Here is a 14232-nt window from a genome sequence, read left to right as displayed (position 1 = left end):
TAATGTCTGATATACTGGCATTATATCGGCACCTTGTTTTTGAGATGAGCATTGATCATTATAAACAAATCCATATTGATTGATCAATCAGGTATGTTGCTCTGTTAAGTGTTAACATAGCTAGCCTGACAAACCTTTATGCTTGATTTATTTCTTTGTAAGTTATCCTTAAAACGTGTATCCATAAAATTCATGATCAAAGAACAGGACTCTGGCTGACTGTTTCCTCTCTATGGCATGTTTACATGTAAGTGCTCTCAGTGGAGCATTCGGTCAGTATGAGGCATTACATCTTTCCATTACTGCACATTGGCTCAATATGCCACACTTGTGGAGTGATTTTCACGACTCATTCAGTAATTGGTTTAAACGCTGTCTGGTTGGAAGTGTTTCTGTGTGTGTCTGCTACATGCATTACCATTATTACCAAGCCGTGAAACTAACACAAAATATCTGAGCAGTATCCCAGCTAGCCTTCTGGTTCTCTGCAAATCTGTTCACATAAACGCATTTTTGTGCTTTTGGTAATATACATCCAGATACACACATCCATAAGTGTTGATAACTAGTGTTTAATTGGCTGAAACTGAGAGCTCTGTCTGTACTTGAGGCTTTTCATTTGCTTTTCCACTCAAAGGCAAGTTTATCATTCATAATAGAGATTGAAGGATTGGGGACAGTGTGTGTTTGTATGATTTTGTTTGAGTTTCTTTGTCAGATTGAGGTTGGTGCCTGTTCTGCGATAAGTAAACATAACATGCATGTCTAAGTTCCAGCTGGTGTTAGTCTCTCAGTGCTGTTTGGATCCTTTCAGAACCTACTGTGGTTGGGAATGACATGTTGTCATGAACAGCAGTGAAACATTACAGACCTGAATCACTATTCATGATGGCATGTGGTGGCACTTTGGCACATGACCAGTGTTTGAATCCAGCTGGTGTCATTTACTGATCCCATCCCCTCATCTTTTCCTATTCTTTCTAAAACAAAAAAAAAAAAAAAAAAAAAAATGACAATTGCAACCTATTTATTGTGTATATAACCTATTTATTATTTGTTTTGTTTTCATGTAGTTGTCTGTTTAGTTTTAGTTTTGTTTTTTGTTTTCATTTAATTTTTGTTGTCTATTGAGTTTTTTGTTTTCCTTTTTTTGTTTTGTTTGAGCTTTCTTGTATGTTTGATTTGTTTATTAGATGCTTTTTTTGTTTTCATTTAGTTGTCTGTTTAGTTTTTGTTTGTTTTTTGGGGGGGATTTTTTGTTTCATCTTATTTTAGTTTGATCTTTACAATTAGTTGTCAACTTAGTTTTTATTTACATTTGTTTGTTTGTTTGTTTGTATGTTTGATTTGTTGCTGTCTTTTCCAGTTAGTTGGCTGTTTAGTTTTTATTATTTTTAGGTTATTTTTTTTGTTTCTTGGGCTTTTGCTACTTTTTGTAGGGTCTTACAATTAATATTGAGAAATGGAGGAAATGGAGTTGGGGCACGTTGAAGGCTGGATTTGAACCTGCAGCTCTGACATAAAGATCACAGCTCAGAGAACCAATTCAACCAGCTATTCCCCCCATTTTATTCATTTTTTCAGTATTTATTTCTCATTCTCTCCATCCCTCTCTCTCTCTGTGAGTTAAAAGGCCACAGCTGTTGACGGTTCTATTGAAAAAAGCCCACGCCCCTCTTGCTGGCCACACTAGACCAGTGTCCGTCCACCAATGACCAAACAAAGGAGGCCTATGACCAGCAGCCACACAGACACACGTGCATGCACACAGTGGGTACACACTAAGCGTGGGAGTTCAGCGTGTGTCACATGCTCACGATGGGCGGTGGTTGGGTATAATCAGTCATGAATGGAGCTGATGATGGTCATACAGATGAGCTGCACAGGAAGGTTTCTAAGCTTCTGTTTCCGCCACAGCAACATTCTTCTTTTTCATGGTCTTTTGATCTTTCTATGCTACTTTACAGCTGGTGTTGTAGCTTTTCTTTGATATATATTTTTAATTTATAAAAATCTCAAATTTTACAATTATTTTATTTTTAGTTATTTTATTGTATTTATATATATATGTGTTTTTCTCTGAATATGGTTTGCATAGGCCTTAAGGTTGATAAATGAAAAGTATATGGTGACCAATTCGTCCTTGCAGTAGCCTTAAGCTAACCCTCTACAGCCCATTCACAGCTGCTCTGTGTTGAATGTTAGTGGGCCGTGATGTTTATATGTGGGTCACATTCCTCTCCAGGTCTGTTCTGAACACCCCACACATGCCCCCATAAACCCTTCCTGCCCCAAATCACAGCCTTGAGGGTTTCCAACCACATGTTACTCTCAGGAGGTAGATGCTCTTACCAGTGCTAATATTTCTGTTCATGAGTGCCTTTCTTAGGGTTGCCAACCGTCCCGTATTAGCCGGGATGTCCCGTATTTTGGGCCTAATTGATTTGTCCCGTATGTGACTTCCCTTGTCCCGTTTTTTGACTGCTATGCTGATCTAACCACTGACTGATACAACAGCAGCAGTGCTGATCACTTGAGAATGATCACCGATACCTGTCATCATCCAATCACAGCCCCCCCTCACGCAGAATACGTTAAGTAAATCAGAAATCGTGAACATAACTGTTCGAGGAAGGCTGCGGAATCCTCTGCCAGCTCGTCGCTCCCGCCTCACAGCAAGCGGCGCTCGCGCTAACGCCAATTCCGTCTGTGTTTTCACTTCAGTAAATCAGTTTTGGTGAATACAAACTATGTGATTATTTTTCATGAGTCCAACATCCCGCCACGCAAGAGACGTGCTCAGTAAGGGAAGTCGTCTTTCACTATTGTAATGTTGTTAAATAGAGAAAAAACATTTTATATTTAAGTAACTAATAGCATAATTCTTAACTTTGGAGATTAACCTAAGGAGATTGTCCCATATTTTAATTTTCTGAAGTTGGCAACCCTAGCCTTTCTTCATCAAGAAAGTGAATTCTGTGGTCGAAGGAAAATGCTTTAGGCATCCAAGACAAAACCATTGACATACTTGTCCTGAGTTTAGGTAGCAGAGGAAACCATCTTTCACCTGATGCATCAGTATGTCCTGCTGGATTCTAGCAGTTTTTAGCAGATGAGAGAACCTGAGAAAATACAGATGTTTTTTTTTTTTTCAGGGCTCTAGAGACCATTTTTAAAATTTATTTCTCTCTTTTTTTGTTCTTTTGTACTGAAACGACTAATGTAATTTCCACCACATCCCAATTTAATTGTTTTATTTTGATTTTGTGATAGAATAACGGTGAAAATGACATTTTAAACAATTTAGTAATAAAATGGTGGAATCATTGTCTTGGTATTATAAGTTCATAGCTAACATGCTATATATGCATAATTTATTTGCAGTGATGCAGAATAAAAAAAAAAAAAATTTGTTGACAGTCTGTACCTTGATATTTATTTGTTTTCTTCTTTCTTGGTTTTAAACATGTAACAAGCATTTTTATATGATAGATATAAATATTTTAAGATCAGAACATACACAATCAAATTGAAAATTGTCAGATTTTTTATATGAAATGGTTATTTTGTACATTAAATGAAACTCTAAACTAGACTGATTTTGTCATTGCAGATCCACAGAGAGACGGAGACGTTTTATTCAGTTGATGCCAGTCAAGATGCTGGACTCCAGGAGAAGAAATCCACTTCAGTGATTTCAGGTAACCAACATTACTCTTAAATCAGTGCTTTTAAACCGGTTTGGCTTCAAAACCCTGACTTTGCATTGAATATCAAGTGGAAACCCAAATGTTAATGGTTTTTGAGGATGTCCATGTTGGCATCTACGTAGTTTCTCTAGCTTCTTCCAAGTGATGCATGAATTTACAGTGAAATACCACAGAATCTGATGTATGGCATTTGACGTCAACAACACAACATTGCGTCACATAGGTCTAGTTGATGGTTAAAAGTTACATCCAGAACAAAACACAAAACCTCTTTTATGCATCTTCCAGCACACTACAAAGAAAGGATGCCCTCTTTGCTCAGACTGTGTGTCTGTGTGTGTCCAATCTAAATAGTGCCCACATTGTGTTGCATGGGAAGTGGCATTCACATCCTCCAAAGACTAAATGAATGTCTTCCTGTCAATACAAAAGACTCCACTAGTCAAATAAGATCATCTATTTAAGTAGATGACATCAACATCCTGTCTGCGATGATTGTGAGCAGAAATGCAACAAAACGGACTGAAATTAGTCACTTTCAGACTCGCTGTATATTGATTCAGTTCGCTGGAGTCTGGTGTGTTTTCTTTTCTATTTATTGTTCTTCTGTTGCTCTTCGACTTTCTCATGTTTTTCTGATTCTTTTTTCAGAATTCCCCCCTTCGACCCCCTCACCCGAGACCGTACATCACAAAGAGTCAGCGAGCACCATGCGAGTGTCCGCCAGCGATGGTGACTCTCTGTTTAGCCAGGATTTGAGCGAGGACAGCATTTTTAATAATAAGGTGCGTCCGGGGGTTGTGTTGCGTTTCCCATATCATCCAATTCTGTTTGTTTTTGCTATTTGCTTTGTTTCTATGTCTCTTTACCATGTGAAGAACCCCTTGCTTGTGCTTTGGCCAGATAAAGCAGTTATGTAATATGTCTCATTTTCAGCGGTGCTCCTCTACACACAACATCTTGCTCCACTGACATCACGTCATGTGACGTGAGCAGATCAGTGGGCCAAGGCCACAATTATGACCTCATCCTCAGACATGCTTCATCCTAATTTCTCAATTTTCCCTGTGGATTCCTCCACCCCTTAAACTCCTTTTGTAACACTCCAAAGAGAAAGGAAAAATTGAAATCGCATCATATGACCCCTTTAAAGATGTTTAACACAGACTTTGACACGCAAGTGTTGCTCTTAGCAAGTCGCAAAGGATGACTGTAGTGTTTTGTTTCCTTGATGATACGTACATAGATCCCGCAATAATTCGTTAGAATCCTATTTTGAAATGCAGAATAGTCTTATAGTCACTATTCCATGATGTTTTGTAGTATTAATAGTGCGAGTAGTGCGTTTACACCGAAAATTCCAAAAAGACATAGTGCGCTTTAAAACCCGGATGATGCACTTAAATAACTGAAAAAACGAAACGTGGAATGTTGGACACTTCATGCACTCAACTGTCACAGCTTTAATCACGTAGCGAAGGGGGAGGGGCTATCAGACTCCGATTATGAATGACAAAATAACCTTATATAATTCATACGCTACATGGTTGAGTACATAGTGTATACGTGCATAGTGTATCATTTGGGATGCAGCTTAAGTTAAGCTACCAGGCTAATCAGCTAGCAGTATGTTGAGAGAGTAGGCTAATTGGCTAGCAGTATGCTGAGAGAGCAGTCTAATTGGCTAGTGGCATGCTAAGAAAGTAGGCTAATCAGCTAGCGGCGTGCTAAGAGAATAGGCTAATCCGCTAGTGTCATGCTAAAAGAGTAGGCTAATCCACTAGCGTCATGCTAAAAGAGTAGGCTAATCAGTTAGCATTATGCTGAGAGAGCAGGCTAATTGGCTAGCAGTATTCTGAGAGAGCAGGCTAATTGGCTAGCTGTATTCTGAGAGAGCAGGCTAAGCAGCTAGCAGTATACAAAGCTAAATGGCTGACCAAATAGGTTGCACACAAATTGAAGATACAATGATTTTTTTTTTTTTTTGCAAAAAATTTGTAAATAGCTCTTTTAACAAAATGTCATCACTGTTTTTGTTCTGGGTTTTTTTTTCCGGAAAATAAAAATTTGTAGGAAGCTTGCATTAAGATTAGCTTACTTTTTCTCCTGGAATTGTACGGGGAATTTCCCGTAGCATGCTTACATTTTCTCCTAGCTCCGAAAGCAGGTAGAGTCACTTCACCTAAGCTTGACTTGTGTTCTGGAAGTCTTTTTTTCCCCCTCCGTAGCTCATAAAGTCATCTATTACGGTTAGTGTAATGTAGCCGCTAGCTCACCACACCCCTTGCTTGGCTGCGGTCTCAGCATGTGAGGAAACTAATGAGCCGCTGTGAATGGAAATGAATGTCAAAGCTGTGTGTTTCTATGTTATGTAAACTTTACAAGGATGGAAAGAACTCTGAGACTCCATGGGGTTTGCTGAAAGAAAGAAAAAATGATCTGCCTGTATGTAAACTGCAGATGTAAAGGTGGTACGTCATCAGCGGTCTTTTGCAGACTTCACATGTGCTTGTCTTAACCAGGCATAATGTGCAATTTTTGCTCCGTCAGGTTGGGAAGTTGTTCCAAAATCCCAGTCCTCCTAGTTTTCACCAAACATCAAATGTAATTTTGTTTTTGCAAACTCCGTCCAATTCTTCTCCACTTTCTCCATCAAAGGCTGAGGACAGCGTCACAGTCACCAGCGGTGTGTCCATGTCCTACTCGTCCTCCACAGACGACACCTCCAGCCTCGGGACCCATAGCGCCATCTCTCAGGCCAGCACAGAAGCTCCTACATCAGACCCCTGTCAGGAAAAGCCCACATCTCCTGGAGCTTCACCTGTTTCAGGAGAAATAGAGGAGGAAGAGAAAAAGGACCACTTGACAGAGGTCCTGCAGCGGTCAGCCATTTTACGTACCTCCATACGATCCCTGTCCCCTTTACGCAGGCACAGTTGGGGCCCCGGCAAAAATTCAGCGGGGGAGACGGAGATTAGTCAACGCAGGTAATCTCCACCAATAAAAACAAACGTTTTTGGGATTAAATCCAAGGTATAAAAAAAAAAAAAAACTGAAACTGTTGGATGGTTTTAGCTGGTCTTCAAGCTGATCTTTGCTGGTTTGCAGGCTGGTCTTAGACCACCTTAGACCACCTGGAGACCACCATGACCAGCTTAAACCAGCTAAGACCAGTCAACTTGAATAGGCTAGTTGTAGCTCTCCTTTTCAGCAGGGAGTCCAGTGTAGTGCAAAATGAGAGAATCCTAAACCCCCTTAAACACTGAAAGGTAGCCTTCAAAATGACTGTTCAAAAACGTTAATTGACTAGAGGTATGCTAAGCTACCAGGCTTATTGTTTAGCTATTGAGTTGTCCCACTATCTTTTTCTAAATAACTAAAATATAGCATTTTAAGTTTCATTTGTAGCAATGGGAGCTAAGATAGCATGCTAATTGATTAGCGTTAAGCTAAGCTATCAGAGATAATAGGCTAATCAGTTATTTAATATGTGAAATTAAATATCACAATGTTATAAATAAGAGAAATACTACATAAAAATAATCCAAAATATATTTGGTAAAAGTTTGTTTTTCCACTGCTCGGGTGTATGCCCACAGTGTGTGTGTGTGTGTGTGTGTTCACTGCTCACTGCTGTGTGCGTGCAATTGGATGGGTTAAAAGCAGTAGATACATTTAGAGTATGGGTTTCCAAACTTGGCCTACATGTCTCGTCACTTTTTTTCTTATAAATGTGTCATTTCCTGTAAGTCATCTGATAATAGGATCAAAGTATTATCATCAATATACCGCCCACTTGCCCTTTAATCATTCATTGTATCTGTCTTTATAATGCAATCATATACATGCATAATATACATTTTATATTTGATTTTACGCTTGCAGTTGCTCAGTTTTGGTTTTTGTCTCATCATCTTGGCATTACTTCAGCTTTGTGTACAGCTCTGAATCATTTACAGTCTGTATGTGACTGTGTTTGTGAAGGGAAATCCCAGTAGTGTAAGGGTCCTTTCCTCTGTGGGCTTTGTCAGCAGGCAGCTGTTCTGTGAGAAAGAGCTGTATTTAGGTCACACAGGACTGTATTCCTGCTGATAATAAACACTCAGATGACCTCTAATACTCTTAAGACACAAAAAAGGAACATCATGGTTTACATAATGGTTGTGCTTTTTTAAATGTAAACTCTTTGTCCCTTGCCAATTTATGTTGAGGAAATTAAGTGAGTTTTTGTGCATTTGTTTTATTATAGGGGCCAACACTTTTTCACACCACTGTATATATATATATATATATTTATTTATTTATTTATCCATCCAAAAAGGGCAGCAAACCACAATCTATTGATAATTATAATAAATTATTCTATTAAAAAATAATTATCGAATAAATATTTATATTGAATAATTATCAGTCATTGGTATCATCAAAAACAGTTTTCTTCATGTTTCATTAATCATTCTAGTGAACATTCTTAAGGCTGTCAATCATCTCATCAGCTCTTCATATTAATTTTGGTTCATTATTTCTGTTCATTCATCTTCTCCTCATCATTTTCATCCATCACTTTTTCCAGTACGACACGTGGTGAAGTGGAACACAGGTCTGCAGGCCATAGGAGAAGGTACTACCATTACTACTATTTTCAGTTTTTCCACTCAGGGGCCCCACCAAATCCTTTCTGAACAGCCCATGTAAAAATTGGGAGAGAAAAAATCAAAAGGCATGAGCAGAAAACAGATCCCATCAAATCCCATAAATCCCTTTGAGATACTATTATAGTTTTTATTAATATTTTGAATTAGTTTTTATATTTTTCTGTTTTCATCTTAATTTTATTGTTTTTGACTTTTAGTTTTTTAGTTAACTCTAATAACCTTGTGTGGTGTTGCATACAAGAAAGATACGTAACGGTTAAACGTTCAAGGGCCTATTTTAGACCTTGTTACTAACAAGTTCCTGTTTTGTCTTTCTATACATCCCTTCTTCTATCTATCCATCCATTCATCCTGCATCTTATGCCCTTCATGAAGCATGAGCTGGTGTCCTTCGGTTGTCCCGCGCTCAGAAAACGACGAAATAAATGAAAGAAGGTAAAGAAAGACAAAGAGGAAGTGTCTAAAATCTTTAAACATCTTGTTGTGGTATGATACAGCATTAATTGCATTATAGGAGCACAAAAAGTGTGTTGTAAAGACAGTGGTGTATATGTGTTCATAGTGCATTGTGTGTTTGTGTAGTAGTCTACTTCCTCTCTATGGTTTAGTCTTCTCGTCTCTCCGGACAAACATGTGAGACCACAAGCACTCTTGCAGTCATTTCCGTTGATTTCTTTGTTTTTGAGTCAGAGACTAACCGGCCACTTAAATGAATTAGTTTAGCTAGAGATGTAGACTAAACTACAGCATCACAGCAGGTAATAATTAATGTGAACTATGACTAACATACTGATCTGGATCTCAAAACCTGATGAGAGGTGAGATGTTTTTATTATATATTTTTTTTAATATATATTACCACATTGTCACCTTTTCAAGTGTTTCCTGTTAGAAAGAAAGAATTTCAGAGCACATCACACTTATGTTGAGCTGCTCTCAACAGTTAGGTGTAAGTAAGTTTAAATAATTCTAAAATATATTTAGCATGTAGTTTGTACATACTCATCCCAAAATGTATATGGATACTTGCACTTTAAATTTAATTTCATTACATTCAACGGGACTGATCGCATCTGCAAACAAATTATGCTTTTTCAGAACCAACTTAACTTTTCTGAGTAATTTTTGTAATTAATTTGAACCTAGTGATCTCAAAGTGGATGTATGAGTCACTTGCCTTTAAGTTCATAATGTGATTGACACACTAATAATGTTGGAAAACCAAGAAGTGTCCTAATATATGTAGTCTTTTTTTTTTTTTGCTATATGATGATTTTATCATTTAAAACCCAACAAATAACCTTTATTAAATTGATTGGCTTTGGCTATTTTCTTTCAAATATATGCGATTTGATTTGATACTTAATTCAGTGACATTCAAACTTTTTTTAGTGTCCAAATACTATAATAATTAGGCCACTGTACGAAGTTTTGCTTTAGTTTGCACAATGTGGAAAATGGCTAACCATTTCGGTGGCAGAGCTTGAATGATTTTGCTTTGAGGAAATGTCAAGGGCTGGTTGTATAGCGTGAGTCAATGGATTATGATTCGTCATCGGCAACTTTCACAGACTGAGGTCAAGCCTGTATTGTCATCATTTGCTAGTAGATTTTTTGCTCATTGTCATTTGATCCTTTGTGCATGTAAATCTGAATGAATTTGCGTCTAGCTTCATCTTGCGTGTGCTTGAATGTCACCCAAAAAAAGGTAAAAGATCTTTGGCGATTCTGTGTGCATGTGGTCACCATCTCAACTTTTTTTTTTTTTTTTGAAACTCTGAACCGCAATAAAATTCAAGCATAATCAAATATGCTTATTTTCACAGTTACAGCCTGGAAGGACTTGCAGCAGATAAGGAAGGAAGGAAAAGCCTTAACCAGTGCATGGGGGAGGCCAGCCAGGAACCAAACTGTCCGTCAAAGCTGGACAGAGAAGAGAGAGGCTCTCTTGTGTCCCTGACAGAAGAAGAACAGGAATCAGACCTGCGAGACTGCAGCAGTTTGGACAGTCAGGTGAAGTATTATTTATAAATGGATAGATCCAGCACTAAAATCTGATTGGTTGTGCAGCATTCACAGACATTGCAAAAAGCCTATATACTGTACCACATATCAGTACTGTACCACACGCACCTGTCACCACGTATCAGCTGAAATCTATATCATCAAAGTAAGTAACAAAATCTATTAAAGCTAACTATATAACTTGAACCATTTAAACTATATTTAATTTTTTACTTTAATATTGCATTATTTGTATATATTATAATATCATTAAAATTTATATATTATTTTAATTTATAGTTTTAGTAGATTTATTTTAAACCATTTAAACTAAATTTGTAGATTTTTTTATATTTTAATGTTATCATTTCATTGATATCAATGTATCATTTTTATTTTGATATGTTTTGTAAGTATATTATTCAAACCATTTAAATTAACTATATATTCTAGATTTTTTTTCAATATTTTATCATATAATTTTTTATTTATATGTATTTATTGTGGATATTTTTATGATCATTACAAATATTTTTTGTTAAACATTGTTTTATAACAACACTGTGTAAATATTTATATATAATTCAGCCAAAAAGATGACAATTTTTAATATTTGTGAATCTCTTTTACATGCAGCAGCAGTTTATGGTCATTGTCAAGGTCCAAAAGAGCTTAAAAACACCATAAATGACTATGACATCATGGACGCTATGTTCATGATGTATGTAATGGCGCTTTTCCACTGCGTGGTAGGACTCGGCTCGGCACGGCTCAGTACGGTACAGTACGGTATGGCTCGGCTCGGTTTGGTTTGCGTTTCCACTGCAGTTCAGTACCGCTTTAGAGTGGGCGGGATTATTCACATGTCGTTATAGTTGCGCCGCCTCTAACTTTTTCATTCCGCGTCGCCCCATCAAGCTCTCGCTGGATCCGCTCCTCTGCTATCAACGAGAGGAACGTCTGTATTTCCTCAACAGACAACGAAACAGCCACTTTTTGGTTGTTAAAAAAGGTGCGCTTGTTCAAAACAGTTGCGTTCGATCCTTTGCTGGCTGTGCTGATTTAAATCTAGCGGTTCTGTTGTGTTTGTGTCGCAAGTTCAGTGACGCAGGTAGTGACGATTCTCTCCGGCCAATCCGTGATCAGCAGAGTTTACACGTCACGTTTTGGTAACGGTACGGTTCACTTGGAACCTCAACCGAGGTGGTACTAAAAAAAGTACCAGGTACCAGGTACTGTACCCAGTGGAAAACCCCCCAAAAGTGAACCGTACTGTGCCGTACCATGCAGTGGAAAAGCGCCATTAGTTATGTGATAATGATAGTTGGAAAGAAAATGAAATAATTTTACTGAGAGTCTTCCTTTATGCCAAGGAAAGAAGGCTAAAAAAACCACTGCAATGTGTTCTAATGTGCTGAATCAGATATAAGAGTTATATCTGATTTAGTAGTTTTAATTTCATTGCATTTAATTACCCAAACTGATTTGTCATGTTTCCTGCTTTCAGAAGTCCATCCAGTCTGGACGAAGATGTGTCCCACATTCACAACCCTTTCTCACCAAGTCTGTCTCCATGTTGGCCATCAGTCACAAAGACATAGATGGTGAGTTTAAATACCTCTTTAATTTTCACTCCTGTGTCTCATTGTGCCACTCTGAGCTCTGCAGCACTGTAATGACAACAACATATTTTATACATTAAAAAAGGCTAAAATATATTTGATAAGTTTCAAAAGTGCTGTTAGATCAGTTGTTGCAGAGTTCAGAGGGGTTTTTTTTCTTTGCTGGTCTCTTCCATGCCCTTGTGGTAAGATTAGTAGTGGAAATATTCGGTCATGTATAACCACACACTGACCACTCACTTCCTGTCAGTCATATCTAACACCCGATTTCACGTCCTGGGATCTTTATACTACAAAAATGTCCTGTATCAACTGGGATTGTTGGTATTCTTCAACTCATCAGATGTGGACCTCCCGTGGTTCCCTTTCACTGTGGTGTCACTTTAAGGGAGTGGACATTTTACTGCCAGTGTATTAGCACCCAGTTTTATTATAATGCCTGCTTTGATCTTTTTTGCTCATGTGATCATGGAACCCACCAGCGATCGGATGGCCGCGACCCAAGCGAAGAATCTCCTTCTCCTTCAGCATCTCGCCCATGCTCCCCAAATCTAAAACTCTCTTTTCTATTGGCTCTTCATCCAGTGATGAGGAGGAGGCAGTCAGTAAGTAGAAGAATATCCCACAATGCCTGGCGTGGCCCCTGTCCGATTCCTGCTTGAAGTGTGTCCCCCTATACCTCCCTTGTGTTATTGATCAGACCGGCTCATTGAAATAATTTCTAAAATACCTATTTAATAATTTATTAATTTTTTTTTATTATTAAATATATTTTAAATGTTTTTTTTTATATATAATTCTTTTGTCTCATGTGTTGTTGAGTTTTATGACAAAGTTAAGAATGATTGATCTGCGTACTAGTATTTTATTCTAGTTGGATTTATCTAATTTATGTGTTAATACAAAATTATAGAAAATTAATACTGAATGACTGAAGTACAAAAATAATGAAACAGTTTTTTAAATTCTCTATGCAATAACTTATTGAACTTATATGTATGTAATCTTTCTGAGAAAGTTAAGACTAGTTGAATTAAAGGGATAGTTCAGCCAAAAACGAAAATTTGATGTTTATCTGCTTTGTTTCTTCAGTAGAACACAAACAAAGATTTTTAACTCAAACCGTTGCAGTCTGTCAGTCATATAATGGAAGTGAATGGGAATCACGGCTTTGAATGTCAAAAAAACATACACAAACAAAACCAAATTAAACCCTGCGGCTCGTGATGATACATTGATGTGTAAAGACACGAAACGATCGGTCTGTGCAAGAAACTGAACAGTATTTATATAATTTTTTACCTCTGATTTACTGCAATGTCCGAACTGTCCTGAGCGCATCCTGAGCACGTTCGCGTCTTCTTCTTCAGCCGGCGAGTGACGCATCTTTTTCTTCTTCTTCTTGCTTTACGATTTGGTTTTGTTTGTGTATGTTTTTTTGACTCTCAAAGCCGTGATTCCCATTCACCTCCATTATATGACTGACAGACTGCAACGGTTTGAGTTAAAAATCTTTGTTTGTGTTCTACTGAAGAAACAAAGTCACCTACATCTTGGAATCCCTGGGGGTAAGCAGATAAACATCAAATTTTCATTCTTGGGTGAACTATCCCTTTAATAAGTTTATAATAGCTTCCTAAATCATAATACATTTGGTTTAATGGCACAGATATTTCAAAGTACATTGCACCCTTTAGTGCCGAGGTTTGTTACAGCTGCAGTAACACAATAGCACTTAAGTATGTACGGCGGAAGTGTGTGTTTGCGATGCTTCTGATTAAAATTCTTCTCAGCTCTTCATCTGACAGAAAAAATTTATTTTACACATACCTTTGCTCAAGTCATTCCTGTGGGTTATTGGACGAATGGATAGCTGGTCTCCCAAATGAGACATTGCCACAGCTGTATAGTTTCCTTCCATTGGCTTCATCTCTGTCCATGTCTTTCAGAGTCATTCAGATCCATATGAACACTTTTCAAAGCACTGCCTATAGATTATAGATTTCACAGCTGCTTAGTTCCTTGTGAAAAGAAATATATAGGCATTTCTTTTCACAAGGAACTAAGCAGCTGTGTTCCTTGTGAACACAGCTGCTTTTATACCTATATATATATAGGTATAAAAGCATTACAAATCAGTATCTGTAATTTTATTTCAGTATTTCTCTAATTTACCTCCAAAATCATTTGACATTTTAAAGCTTTATATATATATATATATATATATATACAGGTGCATCT

At 37.5% G+C, this 14232-nt stretch overlaps 1 protein-coding gene across 1 annotated transcript in view; it reads left to right on the top strand.

Annotated features, from left to right (window-relative positions):
- The window catches only part of LOC107720516 (A-kinase anchor protein 13-like), a 97467-nt gene that overhangs the window by 59152 nt on the left and 24083 nt on the right, over positions 1–14232 (top strand). Inside the window, exons 9-16 of the mRNA XM_016528244.1 lie at positions 3614–3701; positions 4362–4495; positions 6369–6697; positions 8284–8331; positions 8741–8800; positions 10192–10378; positions 11877–11973; positions 12474–12596. Coding sequence (XP_016383730.1) covers positions 3614–3701; positions 4362–4495; positions 6369–6697; positions 8284–8331; positions 8741–8800; positions 10192–10378; positions 11877–11973; positions 12474–12596 — 1066 coding nt within the window. The remainder of the gene's footprint in view (positions 1–3613; positions 3702–4361; positions 4496–6368; positions 6698–8283; positions 8332–8740; positions 8801–10191; positions 10379–11876; positions 11974–12473; positions 12597–14232) is intronic.

This window comes from Sinocyclocheilus rhinocerous, unplaced genomic scaffold (genome assembly GCF_001515625.1).
Source record: "Sinocyclocheilus rhinocerous isolate Xijiao unplaced genomic scaffold, SAMN03320098_v1.1 scaffold3040, whole genome shotgun sequence".
Taxonomy (NCBI): Eukaryota; Metazoa; Chordata; class Actinopteri; order Cypriniformes; family Cyprinidae; genus Sinocyclocheilus; species Sinocyclocheilus rhinocerous.
The sequence above is the reverse complement of the archived record's forward strand: the minus strand, read 5'-3'. Positions and strand labels throughout refer to the sequence as shown.